Source organism: Pleurodeles waltl, chromosome 2_2, assembly GCF_031143425.1.
Source record: "Pleurodeles waltl isolate 20211129_DDA chromosome 2_2, aPleWal1.hap1.20221129, whole genome shotgun sequence".
Lineage (NCBI taxonomy): Eukaryota > Metazoa > Chordata > Amphibia > Caudata > Salamandridae > Pleurodeles > Pleurodeles waltl.
Window position 1 is genome coordinate 1061630221 of NC_090439.1, and position 18105 is coordinate 1061648325.

The window sequence follows — 18105 nt, forward strand, 5'->3', positions numbered from 1 at the left end:
GTGTGGTCGAGCAGTAGGCTTATCCAAGGAGTAGTGTTAAGCATTTGTTGTACATACACATAGACAATAAATGAGGTACACACACTCAGAGACAAATCCAGCCAATAGGTTTTTGTATAGAAAAATATCTTTTCTTAGTTTATTTTAAGAACCACAGGTTCAAATTTAACATGTAATATCTTGTTCGAAAGGTATTGCAGGTAAGTACTTTAGGAACTTCAAATCATAAAAATTGCATGTATACTTTTCAAGTTATTGACAAATAGCTGTTTTAAAAGTGGACACAGTGCAATTTTCACAGTTCCTGGGGGAGGTAAGTTTTTGTTAGTTTTACCAGGTAAGTAGGACACTTACAGGGTTCAGTTCTTGGTCCAAGGTAGCCCACCGTTGGGGGTTCAGAGCAACCCCAAAGTCACCACACCAGCAGCTCAGGGCCGGTCAGGTGCAGAGTTCAAAGTGGTGCCCAAAACACATAGGCTAGAATGGAGAGAAGGGGGTGCCCCGGTTCCGGTCTGCTTGCAGGTAAGTACCCGCGTCTTCGGAGGGCAGACCAGAGGGGTTTTGTAGGGCACCGGGGGGGACACAAGCCCACACAGAAATCTCACCCTCAGCAGCACGGGGGCGGCCGGGTGCAGTGTAGAAACAAGCGTCGGGTTCGCAATGTTAGTCTATGAGAGATCTCGGGATCTCTTCAGCGCTGCAGGCAGGCAAGGGGGGGATTCCTCGGGGAAACCTCCACTTGGGCAAGGGAGAGGGACTCCTGGGGGTCACTTCTCCAGTGAAAGTCCGGTCCTTCAGGTCCTGGGGGCTGCGGGTGCAGGGTCTCTCCCAGGCGTCGGGACTTTGGATTCAAAGAGTCGCGGTCAGGGGAAGCCTCGGGATTCCCTCTGCAGGCGGCGCTGTGGGGGCTCAGGGGGGACAGGTTTTGGTACTCACAGTATCAGAGTAGTCCTGGGGTCCCTCCTGAGGTGTTGGATCTCCACCAGCCGAGTCGGGGTCGCCGGGTGCAGTGTTGCAAGTCTCACGCTTCTTGCGGGGAGCTTGCAGGGTTCTTTCAAGGCTGCTGGAAACAAAGTTGCAGCCTTTCTTGGAGCAGGTCCGCTGTCCTCGGGAGTTTCTTGTCTTTTCGAAGCAGGGGCAGTCCTCAGAGGATGTCGAGGTCGCTGGTCCCTTTGGAAGGCGTCGCTGGAGCAGGATCTTTGGAAGGCAGGAGACAGGCCGGTGAGTTTCTGGAGCCAAGGCAGTTGTCGTCTTCTGGTCTTCCTCTGCAGGGGTTTTCAGCTAGGCAGTCCTTCTTCTTGTAGTTGCAGGAATCTGATTTTCTAGGGTTCAGGGTAGCCCTTAAATACTAAATTTAAGGGCGTGTTTAGGTCTGGGGGGTTAGTAGCCAATGGCTACTAGCCCTGAGGGTGGGTACACCCTCTTTGTGCCTCCTCCCAAGGGGAGGGGGTCACAATCCTAACCCTATTGGGGGAATCCTCCATCTGCAAGATGGAGGATTTCTAAAAGTCAGAGTCACCTCAGCTCAGGACACCCTAGGGGCTGTCCTGACTGGCCAGTGACTCCTCCTTGTTGCTTTCTTTGTTCCCTCCAGCCTTGCCGCCAAAAGTGGGGGCCGTGGCCGGAGGGGGCGGGCAACTCCACTAAGCTGGAGTGCCCTGCTGGGCTGTGACAAAGGGGTGAGCCTTTGAGGCTCACCGCCAGGTGTCACAGCTCCTGCCTGGGGGAGGTGTTAGCATCTCCACCCAGTGCAGGCTTTGTTACTGGCCTCAGAGTGACAAAGGCACTCTCCCCATGGGGCCAGCAACATGTCTCTGGTGTGGCAGGCTGCTGGAACTAGTCAGCCTACACAGACAGTCGGTTAAGTTTCAGGGGGTACCTCTAAGGTGCCCTCTGTGGTGTATTTTACAATAAAATGTACACTGGCATCAGTGTGCATTTATTGTGCTGAGAAGTTTGATACCAAACTTCCCAGTTTTCAGTGTAGCCATTATGGTGCTGTGGAGTTCGTGTTTGACAGACTCCCAGACCATATACTCTTATGGCTACCCTGCACTTACAATGTCTAAGGTTTTGTTTAGACACTGTAGGGGTACCATGCTCATGCACTGGTACCCTCACCTATGGTATAGTGCACCCTGCCTTAGGGCTGTAAGGCCTGCTAGAGGGGTGTCTTACCTATACTGCATAGGCAGTGAGAGGCTGGCATGGCACCCTGAGGGGAGTGCCATGTCGACTTACTCGTTTTGTCCTCACTAGCACACACAAGCTGGCAAGCAGTGTGTCTGTGCTGAGTGAGAGGTCTCCAGGGTGGCATAAGACATGCTGCAGCCCTTAGAGACCTTCCTTGGCATCAGGGCCCTTGGTACTAGAAGTACCAGTTACAAGGGACTTATCTGGATGCCAGGGTCTGCCAATTGTGGATACAAAAGTACAGGTAGGGAAAGAACACTGGTGCTGGGGCCTGGTTAGCAGGCCTCAGCACACTTTCAATTGTAAACATAGCATCAGTAAAGGCAAAAAGTCAGGGGGCAACCATGCCAAGGAGGCATTTCCTTACAAAGACCATTTACGTTGTTTTCTCAATAAAAACAACATACTTATGGACTAATTATATCAAGGGAGAAGTCTACATAGAGTCACCAGGGTAATCTGCAGCACTACACACCTGTTTGTGAATTTGCTTTAGAGTGGAAAAACTATGCCCCAGTTATTTGTGAGACACATCTGGCTAACCTTCTGTTCAGTTTGTGCTACCTCTGCTTCCACATCCACTCTCATGCTGTCACAGGTTCATAACTTATACTGAATTCCTCTCAAATAGGTTTTCCAAGCATTATGAGCAAATTTAACTTACCGGCAATCCTCTCATCCCTTCTCTTCCAGCCGGTCCAGGTTCTCCGGGTATGCCCTGAGGGGAAAAGAGCAAATGGGGCATGACTTACAGTACTTTCTTGTGAAAGTAAGTGTGAAGAGGGAAATGTTCCAGCATATTTTAGGAACAGTTAGTCATATCTATTAATGGAATAGAGGGCCTGATGCTTACAGGGCTGGGCACAAATATATTGCAGATGTTCATGACAAAAGAAAAGAGCAGTTGAATGCAATCTCAGCTCACCTGTTGAGGTAATTTTTGTGGATTGTCCATACCTGTTTCCACTTGCATTTGCGTGAGGAAAGTTTGGGGAGATTGTTGTTCAAAAACTTTAATCAGTCACCCGTCTGAATTTAGTCTTTAGATTTTGAGACCCAAGACCACTTTGAAATGTGTGTGTCTGCTGGAAGCCTGTGCTTAAGGTAGCTCTGGCTTGGAGAATGTATGTATATTTATATGAATCATGAAGAAGACTGGAATCAGGTGTGAGGGTAAACCAGTTCAGAGTGGACTGGGTTTTCTGTGTTGGAATGCTCCTGCAATCTTCCCACTGTAGACCTACCCTGACTACAGTTGAAAAATGTGCAGAAGCAAATTTGCCTAAAACACAGTTTTAGAATGCAATCTGCCAAGCCCGTGTCATTTCACAGGTGCAGAAAGTGAATGTGTTCCACCCAGAGCTTTCAGATTTGGATTAACCTGCTCCAGAAATAACTCATATTGTAGGTACACATCATGGAGCACCTCCAACTGAATAAAGCATCTAGGATGGTGAAGCTGAAGATTATTTAGCTCTATAAACAATTGTAGCTGGCCAGGTATAATTCTTCAATGAAGCAAACCTCCAGTTAGTATCTGATCGTTAACGCGGGAAAGACAAGTCCAGGGGAATTTGAAGTTATGATTAACTTTTGACGGTCAATTAGGACCAGATTACAAGTTTCTCCTCAAATTCCGGCCCATGCTAAACCCCTGTTTAAGCCTGGGTTGGAATTATAAATTGTTAGATATTCAACACATCTGATAATTATTGGATGGATTAAATAACTAAGGGCCAGATGTATCAAGATTTTCTGCATTCGCAAATGGTGCGAATGCCCGTTTGCGAATGCAAAAAGCCAGTTCAGAATGTATGAAAGACATTCTGAACGCAATTTTAAGGAATCACAAAAATAGCGATTCCTTAAAATTGTGACCCTGTTTAGAGAGTCGCAAATTGCGACTCTCTAAATAAGAAATCGCAAATAAGGATTCCTTATTTCCGATTTCTTAGCACATGTATGAAGCCAGTCCTAGATGCGATTTGGGCATTTAGGAATCGCTATTTACCACCAGGTTTAACCTGGTGGTAACCATGTTCAAAATTTAAAAATGCATTTTAAATGCATTTTTTAAATGTATATGTAAAGCACACATGCCCTTTTGGCATGTGTGCACCTTACATGTCCCCAAATATTTTTGGGGGTGCAGCAGAGGGGGCCTTAGGCCCCCAGCACCCTGGGGTTTTACATTTCCAAAATTGCGATTTCTCGTTAAGAAATCGCAATTTTGGAAAATGCCCAAAATTTGCAGATATGGGCCAACAGGCCCATAGGTGCGAATGGGGACAGATTCTCTATTTGCGATTCGGTAATAGCATTTGCGATTTTTAAGAAATCGCTATTACTGAATCGTAAAAATCATGCATACCTTTTTGCATTTCTGAAATGGCGATTTCTTAAAAATCCCTATTTGAGAATCGCAAATCGGTTGTATGATACATCTGGCCCTAAATCTTCATGAAATTTAGCAGGTCAAACCTGCAGAACTCTAATGGGGGGCGAACATACGGTTTTACAATATCATGTGGATTTTGGTGTGCTAAACACCAAAATCTGCATATTACTTCCCAACAACTCTTAATAGGTGATATTTATGACACTTGACAAATAACGTACCTCGTGGTATCTTTATTTATCATGTGCAAGAAATACCACTTATACTCTTAATCAGGCCCTTAGAAACAACTTTTTTGCAATTATTCCTTTTTGATTTCTTCAATGATTTCTAAGGTAGCACGTTTTTCTCTTTATTGGGAATGTTTTATAGTTTTTGTTATTACCAGAAAGATTTTAATGTTCCATTTCGACCAATATTTTCACAGATGACATTTGTCACTATTTTATCATTAATTTTCATTAATGACATTTGTCAGAATCTTAGTTTTTTTATGTGCTTTTAATCTATTATTTTTTTATGGTGGTAATTTCCTTTATGTTTGGATTAAGGTTAATTTTGAAAACAGCATCATTTAGCAATTCAGGGCCATAGTTATGGCCAAGTCAAAGGGGAAGGACAGAAATGCACCGTATTTATCCCAAGTTGGTGCATTCCTGTCCTTTCTCCAGCGCTGGTGCACAATGGGCTGCCAAGCACTAATGCAGACACCCTTACACCAAGATGCAAGAGTGCTTTGTTGCATGTAGGATTGTTTTGTGCAGGAAGGAGCACCTTCCTGCAAAAAAACAATCCCCTAAGGAATTTTACTCTTTCTATGTGTGTTGCAGGATGCAGCACCCATAGAAATCGGAAATAACCAGGAGAAATAAAGATTCTTCTCCTAGTTACACCTCACCTGAGGAGGAGAGGTTTTTGGTGCATTCCTAGGTCTACCAGTTCTAGTAAATCTGGGAATGCATCAAAATCCATGGATGTTGTGTGAGGAGACCAATGCAACACCCATGGGCACGCCCCACTGGTGCAGAGTAATGCAACGTAGCGATATGTCCTGCATTGCGCTACTCGAGATTTATGAAGCCATCCAGGGCCATGCAAGGTAGCCTTGTGTGGCTTCATAAATCTCATTTTTCAGTTGTGTCCCTCTTGCACCATATTGCATGGTGCAAGAGCGATGCAAAGGGGCTCGTAAATAAGTGGCTAACTTTTTTGTCATTCCTTACACTTTGAACCCATTGTCACTTTTTCTTGATCTCTAGTTTCTCATCAGATTTTTAGTTTTTTATTTAAGGTCGCTGTGGACATTGATGTATTTTTATTGCATTGTTATTGCTGGTTTGCTGTTCATAGCACACCAAGCTTCTTTGTCACACGTCTCAGACTGAGAAGTTAAATTACCAAGGAAGGGCCGTGGATGTAATGAATGAAATGTGATTATCTTTGTGTCATGGACTGCTGGGCATATCCAGATATGCAGGTCTCACAAACAACTAAACAGCAAAGAGTCATCGTCCCAATAAGGAAATAGTTGTACTCCATCATACCATGTTCTGTGCAGTGTGTTTCAAGGAGAGGTATATTTGAGACCTTAAACTAGGATTAACTACTGTCCTTCAGAGCAGAAGAAACTAAAGTATACGAAAAGTGATGGTTCAAATGTTTGAATTAACCTAAGCCACTGGTAAATACTTAGGCCGCATCCATAACATCATTACTTTGCACACCCTGTTACCTCAGCTTGGACCCAGCTATATGCACATCAGTCTTGACCCTGCTCCAATCAGAACAGTCCAGCCTGAACTGCCAAGCCAGGTCCTCCCCTGAGATCAGAAGAAATACAGAGGATGTGATACATCTTCATTTTATAGCAAGCACTCTTATCTTGCAAAAACACTAATCAAAGTTGTTCGATGACGTCCTGGTCCCCACTTCATTCTTACCTTAATCACTGACAATGTACACGATTCTCCTTTGATGAATTGTGCATAAATGTATCTGTTGGCAGTGTTTTGGAAGTAAGTTAGTGTTCGCGTCCCTGGCGACCAAAGTCGGATATCCCTCACATTGAAGTGTTGTGTGAAGGAAAGGTGGCCATCCTTTGTTACCTCGTCAGTATGTCGCATTATTGGGTTAATATGACCTTAAAATTCGTAAATTCCAAAAAAAAATTGTATACATACTGCTTCTCCTGAAGGCCCTGGCTTTCCCTCTTTTCCGTCTTTTCCAGCTAGACCCTGGAATTAAAAAACACACATCAGACTCTCCTACAATAATTAACAATTACAGCCAGGTGAACTGTTAAATCGTAATGCATCCCTTACATATGCCAGTTTCAGAGGAATTCCCACGTCTCACTTCTGAATTTGATTTAATCACACTTGTTGTTTAAAGTAAAGCAGGACCCGCATAAGCGTAGTGCCTACTGTGCCTCTGTCTTCGAGCTATCACTCTTCTGACACTCACCATATCTCGTGAATGTTACTCGTTTCTATTCAAATTCACAGATGTTTCTTCAAATCAGAATATATATGTCTCTCATTTTCTCGAGAATGTCACTTGCTCTGCGATCACTCCTTCAGTAAAGGAGCAACATTGCGCTTTGTTGAGATTTTTTTCCAGCACATTTATACGTGCAGGTCGGTGCCCACTTGATGTGCCACAGAGTAGGGAAAATGAAAGCCAGCAAATCATGTTACTGAGCCTTCGCCGCTGCTGAATGGCTCCGCCCTTCCAAAGCTGTTTACTTTCAAGTGCAACATACAAAGCCGAACAGCACCGCTCCACCATCCAGCACAAATTACAGTCTTTGGGACAAGTGCACCTTGCAGGATAATTTGGCCCATGAGGTAAGCGACGGATGAGGTGGGGCTGTGGCACAGAGTCACAGCAATGATGGCGCACACCGCACTGAAGTGTCACTCCCCCGCAGCATACACATACATGTTTCACACAGTCCCAGGTTATTCCCATGCATGTTAAGAAGTGTGATAAGTAAGAACAGAGAGTAAACTCCGTGTCATTGATTCTAGTGCCATGAGGCGCATTTAGCAGCAAGCCATGGGCGCCAGTGGTCTGGCCCTAGGAGTGCACCAGGCTGATCTTCCTGCACACAATGACAGTACTAGTTGAGAAATATATTTTATTTAATGTCGTTATCACTTACAGGCAGTCCAGGCAATCCGGGTGGACCCTGTGGACCCGGCGGGCCTTCTTTACCCTGAAAACAACATACACAACGATCTTTAGAGGCAAACTTAGGCGGTACACGCCATACCATAGACACATTTTAACTTGGGGAGGACTTTGTCAAGTACAACTATTTCTTCATGAGGTAGACAAACACAGAATTCTAAGAAACAACACTAAGAATATCTATTTCGGGACTTTTTATTAGGAGTTAAATTGACCCACATTATTCGACACACACTCACTCTTCCAAGAACAATTTTGGGCATTTTCACACTTTAGAATGTTGACATTTTATAATGTTAGCTTCAAAAACAGTCAGTGAATTGGTATTTTCTTGAACAAACGATTTACAAAGAAAAGCCCTTCCCAAATATTTTAATATTATGAATCAAATAAACTGATCCTATGGATGCAAAGGTCATGAGCGGTCTGCTAAAATACATCACCTTGATTAGAAATGAAAATGTTGCCAAGTCTGAAGTAAATATAGGTTCTTCTCCAGCACATTTTGAACCGAGTCTGATAGCCCATGTTTAAAGTGAGAAGAAAGGAAAGCAAAATAAACCAGGGAAACAGGGAACCACTGTGATTCCTCCCCGCGCAGGACTGTCCTCTCAGAAACCCTGCATCTGCGACCAGTCCACAAGTCCTACAAAGTGATGGATACTACTTGCGTCCTGCACGTGGAATGCCCTGGAAAGCCAATGGGGCCTCTCCAGAAAGGCACTTTGGAGTATGTAAAGTAGTACTCCTGTAGTTCGCTTTTATATAAACTTACATGCCTTTGCGAACTGCCCCAAAACATCTGAAATGCGAATATTTAGGGGATACCCATACACAATTACCACGAATAAGACGGGGTCATCTGTGCTTTCACTGCTAAGGAGTTGGAAGGTCCAGGGGTGATTCACAAAAGCATGCTAGAGAATGTAAAAGAATACTCCTGTAATACTACCTCCCGTTCTCGTAAATGATGTTGTCAACCAGCCCCAGTGTTTTTATCTCATCACTTGGTTTATCTAGTCACATGATGGTTAGGCACCTTAGATTTGTCTCACAAGCTGCCCACACCCCAGGGGTGCACTAATGCATCCATCAGTCCCCCAAACTAAGGCTCTTCACACAATCCATCACATGGAGAGCTCCTCTCATGCAACAGAAGCAGAAGGCAGAAGTAACTGCAAACCCAGAAACAATCAAAGTGACTGCTGACTGCCCTTCCTCTGTGTAACTCACTCCCAGATGAACACTGGTGGAGTTCAGTTCTTTCAAAATGCTCAAAATAATATTTTAAAAAATATAGTTATTTGGAGCACATCATGCTTTGTTTCCTGTTGTGGACCTGGCTACAGGCCGCTCTGGGGCAAGGAATCTTGTCCATAAATTGCCTGAAGCACTTCCCACAGTGAACATATATGCTAAGGGTAATATTTCAATGCACTCATATTTTGAGATATTGTAATTCATGAAACCCTGACTAAATGCTCAGTGCGTGAAACATTTTTGGGACTAGTCATAGTGAAAATAAATAATAACCCTCTATTTAGTAGACAGTGAAACACATGCAGGGCAGTGTAATTCAGAAGAAAGCAAAGTGAAAGAACAGGCTCTTAAGGCATGCCACAAAAGCTTTTTAGGAGTACGTCCCATACTTACTGATTGTCCTGGTGCCCCCGGTGGCCCGGAAGGACCTTGTGCTCCATCATTTCCCTGAATTAAATGAGATACAAAAGAAAAACAGGTCCTATTGGAGACTTATCCATAAACACCTAAGACACTCTATGTCCATTCATGAAGCTTTGGCCTGCAACATTAACCTACTCAATCGTATATACTGTAGTGAAGGCTAGCGGTACTCGGGTTCAAAGCAAATTGCCTCCTTAGTCCAGGTTTAATCAGGTTATGGTTTAGTAGACAAACAAAGCTCACTAAGGGAGTACACCACTCAGGCGTCACACTTAAATTAGAAAACATCGACGTCACACTTACCATGGCAGGGTAACGCATAGACGGTCAGCAAGCACTCACACATATATAGAACACAATGCCAACCACACTAACTCAAAGAGACGTAACCACAATTAACTGAGGCTGCAACCAAAGTTTTATAAATTAGGCCTAAAGAACAGAGCGAAGGAGAAGGTAAAATAACATTAGAGTTTAAGAGCAAAAACAAATACAGTAATGAGTTGCTTAGATGATTGCACACTGACACTTGAGGGCCACAGTCATTACTTTTCAATAGAAAAACCTGAATGTTTATGACTATTTGTGAAATGGTGTTAATCATATTCACTCAAAACCACCTCCTAAGAAAGCAAAAGTCTCATAAGCTAGGGCACTTGTAGACTGATTTCCGGTAGGATGCACTTCTAAAGGATGGATCACCTATGACGTTCCTAGAGGTTGAAGTGAAGTCCTGTCATATGTCTATTCTAACTTCCTATAAGAGTAATATGAGGTTAGCTTGTAAGAATGTGCAGTGCCCTCAGTGTGCCCTGCCAGGCGAACCACAGTTCACCAAAAACTCAATGACGCGGGGATGCTGAAGAGGTGTCATCAAGCGCCGCACAGACATATTCAAGCATCTAACTGGATCTATTAGTAATGGAAGTAGTGAGACACAAATTAAACTAAGATAGATCCAACTTCTCTTGCAAAGGGGTGGGGGCTAGTCAAGAAAGGAAGACCACTATTAATAAGCCTATTAAATCCTAAGAAATAACTTTCCTACTGTTCACCTAGGGATTTCACAGTCTTTTCATTAGAACATTAAGCTATTCACTTGGAATCACCTAAGAAATACAAGGGACAACTTACAGAAGCTCCATCATGTCTGAATCTTAACTTGTTTTTCACCAATCAATGATCTTGTGTGACACTGTTGGGCTATAAAAAGTCAATCAGAGTCACATAACCTATACAGATACCACAGTGTTACTTTCCTGAAATATATTTTCATGGAACAGTTTTTATAATGTCACTGTAGGCCAGATGTATGAAGCTATCTAGGGCTGCAAATGCCCTGAATCTCAAAATAGAAATGTTTGTAACCACACAACAGGTTTTTCCGATGTACACATATCCTTTTAGGTTTTCCTTATATAATGACTTTCAAAATGGGATTGCGAATGCATACCAACACACAATTTGAAAGAGGCATATTATAGACCTCCCTTCCAAAATGTGACTTGGTACAATATATGTTAATGGTTTGTGACTGGAATTCTGGATGAAAACCAGTAAAAAGTTACAAACTCCTAATTTGGGGTGGCACTCATTCACATAGGGGAAGGAGTCACCTTTGGACCTCGTACCCTTTGAGAATGGTGAAAAAAGTTTCAGGGGGAGGAAGCAATGGTCCAGGCACCGCCAACTCCCTCAGAAACTTAAAAAAATATATAAAATTAAAGCAGAATCTACGGAAAACAGGCAGCTTTAAAAAAACAAATGTTTCTTGGTGTCAGGCCACTATCCCTGTGATTGTAACAAATTGAAGTGAATTGCTATTTGCAACCAACTTAATGAATATTAATTGGGTAGGTCAGATTGTGACTGAACCCAATTCAAAACTTTGCAAACCGACCTATTAGAATATAAGTCGGATAGCAAAATTCCATATCTGTTGTATAAAAAATGGGTTGTAAATTGCAATTAGATTTAACACCCAGTATAATAGTATATCTGGTTCTCTGTGCTGCACAGATTTCACAATACAGCTTCTTTTATTTCTCTTTATAAACTATATACGTGAAATTGCTTGTAAGGTAATTTCTCATATTATGCCAGAAGAGCTGGGACCACAGTAATTGTCCATGAGTTCTCTGGGAAAACATTTGTGAATTCACATTTTCAGCAATGCAAATACTTTTATGCATCTGACTAGACAAGATTTAAGCCAGGGAAAAATAACTATGTGCTATGCTATATGGATTTCTAAAGTGCATGGCTACCCGTGGGCTTCCCAGAGCTGGCGAAGACATAGCTTTGCTTCAAGACAAGTGGAGAAACACGGGGAGAGGGAGCTATTAATGTGGATATAGCAAGGACTTTAGCCTTTTTCCGAACTGTGATCCGTTGTTTAGTCATCTTAATTCTAAGGGGAGTGCGTTCCACTAATAGGGAATGAGATATGAAAAGGACAGACTGCCCCATCTGGCCTTTCAAGGCACCTGCTAGGTACCTTCAAGAATCGACCTGTAGAGGATCTTAAAGAGCTACTGGGAGAGTAGGGGGTCATGAGAGTCCTTATCATAGCGGGTCCTTTGGCGTTAAGCCCTCTATGTGTTAGTCAGAGTGTTTTCAAATGTATCCTTGCCTTAATGGAAAGTCAATGCAGAGAAGCTAGGGCACTGTTTGCTCAGGCATATTTTGGGTCCTTGTACAGGATCCTTGCTCCCACATTTTGGACAACCTGGAGCCTTTTGATGACATATTTGGGGAGGCCTATGTACTGAAAGTTTCTATAGTCCAATCTAGGAGAGAACAAGGGGTTGGACCAAAATTTTTCTGGACACACTTTGGATAAGGTCTAGGATTTTATGGAGTGATCTGAGAGTGTCGAAATAAGGCAGTGCACGTTTTGTGGCCTGTGTAACTATGGAAAGGGTCTTTTCCAGCCAGATCCCATGGCTTTTGGTAGAGGAGGAAGGGATGGGTGGATTGCACAAACATCCTGGACAGTCTATAGGTGGTTGGCGGTCAGGTCTGTTCCCCAGAATCATTAGCTCAGTTTTTTCGCCATTCAATTTTAAGCAGCAGTTCACCATCCACTTGGATATGTTTGCCAAACAGGAAGATAGCAGATGGGACTGTGAGCTTTTTCCAGGAGTGAGGGAGATGACCAATTGTGTGTCATCGGCATATGATACTATTGACAGCCCAAACTCCTGAACAATATCTGCCAATGGGCATGTACAAGTTACAGGGGCAAGCGCGGACCCTGATTTGACATTGCAGAGAAGAGCGGGAAGTTCTTCCTCAGTGATGGGTGAGGGGAGAAGTGGCAGGCCATTATGAGAAGTGTTTGGCATCAACTTCTCTGATGTAAGGCCATTTACAATTCTGTTCTTTTGTTGAGGCAGATAAAAATCAGCTATTTTGTTCTGAAAGAATGCTGTCAATGCGTTGCAGCATGCTATTGGGGAAAGTGTTTTTGGTTTTTGGAGTGGTCAGGAATTTCACAGTTTTAAAAAGTTCCCTAGGGGCGTTCAATGCCTGGTTCATTTTGGTTTCATAGTAGGGCACTTGGAACTTTTTTATTTCTATATACTAGTTCCTAAATAGAGGTCACTGAGTCGTTTCAAGGTGTTCCTCACAGCTCTCTCTTCATTTACTCTGAAGCTTTTGACATTCTTTTTTAAAGGAAGCAAGATGGGAGCATTTTGAATCATTTTTCTAATTTATCTCCAGGGATAAAACTTTTTTACATCGGGGGCAGTCCTTTACTTGTACTGTCACTAATTGTGTGGTGTTTCTTCAGCATTTTAACCCTGGAAACAGATTTACTCATGCACGTGTAAGAACTCAATTTCTGACTGTTTTCAGGCTGGCGATGAAAATGTTTCTGAATGCCCACATGCTTTACATACTAATCCCACCTTGGAACTCCAACTTCTGCTGCTGGTGGAAGATTTACTAACATGAAAAGGTATGTATGAGAATATATTTTTCCTAGTGAAAACCCAAATTTTGTAAGCCACAAATATGGCTCTATGTTGGTACAAAAATGCCAGTGGTATGTCCTAATTAAACGTAAATGCAAACCTGCTTTACTGTGCCCATGTTTGTTTTAGGCAGTTATGACTGGAGTCTCATGATGAAGGTACCAGTCTGGAAGTAAATCTGATGAGAGCTTTTTCTTCACCAGGAAGCGTTCTTGTTAGCTTCAAGCAAAAAAATGTGATGCTGCAACTAAATGAAATCAAATCCTAAGACACAGGCGACTTGCCAAATAGCAGATAATAATAACATAATGTACATAGCCTTATGTATACAATATCAAACCCTGACTGAAACTTTAATATTCTACTTCTGGGTAGATTAGGACATTTCTGTCGTTCAAAGGAAGGCAACTCAAAAATATGATTTGGATATAACTGTCCTAAATATAAAGATCATAAATGAACAATATGAATATATCAGTGGCCATATCTCACAACCAGACTACCAGCCCAAGCCTCACGCTTGGCTTGCCTGAATGCAAATCTGCATTTAGCAAGTCACCACTGATAGACTTTTCTTCTGACAGTAATCAGGTGGAATTTGAAATTATCACCAAGGACATTCTCCACAATATTATCCTGTGCTTAATGCCTTAACCTATCTCCTGTGGTGTATGTTTGACTGACCACACATCCAGGTTCAGTACAAAGTTTGACAAAAATGGCATTCAGAAAAATTGAATAATGATTTAAACATTTCTTGCAGTTGAAATTGCAAATCCTGAAGGAATAAATTTGTGGTCTATTTCCAATTAACTTGTTGCACTTTTCTTCTCCTTAGCTGCTGCATCAGCTGCAGTGTGTGTATTACCTTTTTTCAAGTGGTCTGCACCCTTGTGGTGTAATCCTAGTTTCCTTAGCGGCCAATGGAATGTGCTCCATAGAGTTAGTAAAAGATAAATGTCTCCAGTGACCAGAACATGCAGGGTCCATGATTAAATCAGTAAAGTTTCAAAAGATTGAATTTGAATTGTCAGTCCCTATTTTCATTTAACCATAACCCAATAAGTACTCACGGGTGGTCCAGGTTCACCTGGAGATCCCATGAAGCCAGGAATACCAGTGTGGCCCTGCACAAAAACAAGCATCAAAGTCACATTCAGAATTTAAGTTAAAAAAAAAACATACTAGTCAAAATGGCCTAAAGATTGTTGTGTTATAAAGCGATTCGAGTTGAACTGAGTTTGTTTACATGAGTCAAAAGTTTTCATTAAAATATTTAGTACAATGGAAGTCCATATTGCTACTGACACGTTTATTAGCTATAGAATATAATTCGGTTATCAGTAACAACAGAAAGCCATAAATGATTCTAACTTTCTTACGTAGTAAAAGCTAACATGAAACCCGTGGACACATTAATCAATGTAAGTAGGAATTCATTAGAGAGTAAAACAAAACTAAAATAAGCAGGAAATTGGGTGTTTACAGCAAAACAATGTTTCAATGAAAAAGAATTGTGTTGGAGGGGAAAAGGTAAATCAGCAAGAAATTGGCAATAAGATTAGGAAGGGAGTTGAAAGCACGAGTCATTTTTTATCTCACATGACTACAAACATATATAAATGATCTAACGACTACAATAGTAGTGAATACTGTGGTCCAATGTTGGATTCTTCCCTGTCAAGAGACTGTCCATTCCCAATCATCAAACTGCTTACCTACACCCTGGCCAAAAGGTGTGGATCTGCAGAGACATTGCCAACCTGCTGTCATCCGCAAGGTAAGACTTACAAGAAAAAGGTGCATGCATTTGATATAGTTGGTTCTGATCGGTAGAGTGTTCAGTCTGCAGATTCATCTGTAAAACTTCCCAACCACGCATTGTGACGCCATAAAACCTTTCACATATTGTCACCTTTGAGGCTGGTACCCCTTATGTCACATGATGTCATAATGGCTGGATCAACAGCACTAGGTGCCTGAAAATGTCTCCTCACTCCAGCTCCTTTGCTTTCAGAGTGTAAGAGCATAGTAAGCATTAAAAGATCTGTAGACTTTGAGGGGAGGCAGTCGGTGATGATTCTGCAGTGGGATCACAGAATCCATCACAATCAACATTACAAAAGTGATGCAACATTTTTTTTTCTCTATGAATACCACTTTAAAAGCAGCTTCTTTATCTTTAAAATACTACCCAGAAATGACTAAGAAATGTAGATTGCGGACCCTAGTAAACCTAAAGAGGTCCAGTTACCATTTTCTTCCGAATGACTGATCCTTTACATATAGTATTGGACCTGGTATCACTCTCAAGGCAATGTTCTATGCAAATGCATGGAGAGAAGTCCACGTGGCCTGAAACACACTAACTCGTCTGGCACTAGCTATTGCCACTAGAAAGGTAGACTTCCGAGACAAAGAGTTGTACAATACAACAGTGGTGCCATCAATTGAGCCAATTCCAAAATAGCGTACCAAGTTATTGTTTTGAATGGTACAGCTGGAAAGTGCTTCACCATCTCCCCCAGAAACGGGTAGATACAAGAACATTAGAAAATACGTTTAATTTACTTTCTTCCAAATTACACACAGCAATTAATTAACCCTAAAAGTAGCAGCTTGTAAACATACCATGACATAAAGAAACATCAAGTACCGCAGAAATATAAGCTGTGAGTGAATCCAGAAGTCAATTATTCCACCATCCTGTTGGAAGTGCCACCTATCAAATTTTGCAATGTCTGTTGACCCGGCGGACGTTTCAAGCACTGAAAGGAACTAAGGCGCTTCCTGCCAGTGTATTGTCATTTTGCCAGACTGCTCTGTCAAACATGATGGAACCGTACAGCAAAGTTAACAATTTTTTTTATTATTATAAGGAAAATCCCAAAGAGGGGTTTTAGTTTTGAAAATGGAAAAAAAAAATCCTTCCTGGACAAGGGAGTTTCGCCCATGTCAAAGGGGCATTGCCCCTTACAGCCAGCAATTTCCAACTAGTGATGGGCATCGAAAAACGGCTATATATCTGACTATATAAATCAGGTCGGAGGACGTACAACCAATTCTCAAACTGCCTTTACTCCGGTGAGCCATCAGAGAAGTTTCACTTTGGCGTCAAACTACGGCCCGCCTGTATCAAAATCGGGGAGGCGAACCATCATTTTGGCTGGGAGGAAACTTTGTCACCATTGAGACGGATTTCCCTTCTGTCAAAATTGAACTCGAGCCTAGTGCCTGCCCTTCATTTTAAACACAGGTACTTTTGTGTGCCAGAAGAATTGGAATATGCAGACATGCACGTTACGATCAGCTCACTTAAGAATTGTAATATTTGCATGAGAGAGACTATCCTCAATTAATATTCTCAGGTCTACAGATTGACTCTCCATGAGGCAACTCCTGTACAGGCATTTAAGCCCTTTACGAGTGGTAGACAGCATATCCGTTGATGTGTGACAGCTCCCTGCATCTACAAATCCCTATACTGGTGCTATAGTCAACTGAAGCAAGGTCCTGAGACAACTTGGAGCCACCAAGTCTTACAATCTTTCACTCAACTGAGGGGCAATCCACCCCCACAATTGTGCCCAGTGTGCATTATAGGGATTTCTTGACCTCTCAGGTACGTCCCTCAATCACATATTCCATACAGGCCTTCTGACTCTGATGAGTCATCATTTATGTTAAAAGGCAAAACTATGTTCTCCTTCTAGTTGCACATGTACACCACAGCCATCTGTCGTAGAGAACAAAGGAGAGTGTGTGAGTAAGGCTTGTGTCTATGTCCGTCATCCTATGACTACGTTTCCCAGCAGCGACTAGGATCTGACAACTATAACTGAGAGCACCAATGACCTCCTCCACTTTCCCTTATTTCTGGTCCATCTGGGGCACGATGAGGCCCATTCCAGGCATACGAGTGAAACTTCATGGGTTACAGTGATGCTTCCTGGCATACTGTGGGCATGCATGGTGTCATTGTGTCCATCCCCATTTTATTTTTCAAAGCTCCCAGCCCGAACAGTGCTTAGGGGTGGGGCATTGCTGCTGACTGGTAGCAGGGGAGTGGGGCTCACTCCCCCAGTTTACAGTCCGCATGGCAGTGTGGCCGGCTGACTTGAGCCGGCCAGCCTCACACGGGCAGTATAAATCTCTCCACTCAGCTGTCTGAGGCAGCTGCGTGGAGAGCAGGCACAGGCCTCCTGTGCCTTCTGGAGCATCAAGGCAGTCCGCTCCAGCCTATCTTGGTACTACTATCATGCTACTCATCTGCAGCATAAAAACAGCATCAGAATTTGGAGAGGGGGCTGCCTGAGGCTCCAGAAAGTGCTGTGGTGCTGACTGGACAACGACGACGAGCAGAAGTAGAAGGAGGAGAGTGGGTAAGTATATTTTTCTTTTCTGTTTTTTTGGCCCGCTGACAGGCACTGTGAGAACATCACATTGCCTTCAGCTTTAATTCCAGAGCTCTCAGTCACGGCCCAGCATAATAAGGAGCCATGATTAGGAGCTTTGGAATTTGATCCTAAAGGCACTGTGTGTTTTTATTTTACAGTGCCTGCCACTGGACTGCAGCTGGACTACCCTCTACTGTTAAAGGTCATTAGCTGCTACTGGTTAAAACATATGCAATGTTTGGAATTTGTGTCATAATGTTGG

At 42.8% G+C, this 18105-nt stretch overlaps 1 protein-coding gene across 1 annotated transcript in view; it reads right to left on the reverse strand.

The window, feature by feature from the left end:
- The window catches only part of COL22A1 (collagen type XXII alpha 1 chain), a 900581-nt gene that overhangs the window by 109056 nt on the left and 773420 nt on the right, over positions 1 to 18105 (reverse strand). Inside the window, exons 49-53 of the mRNA XM_069220797.1 lie at positions 14520 to 14573; positions 9437 to 9490; positions 7755 to 7808; positions 6772 to 6825; positions 2858 to 2911 (exon numbers count right to left, since the gene is read on the reverse strand). Of these exons, the coding sequence (XP_069076898.1) occupies positions 2858 to 2911; positions 6772 to 6825; positions 7755 to 7808; positions 9437 to 9490; positions 14520 to 14573 (270 nt within the window). The remainder of the gene's footprint in view (positions 1 to 2857; positions 2912 to 6771; positions 6826 to 7754; positions 7809 to 9436; positions 9491 to 14519; positions 14574 to 18105) is intronic.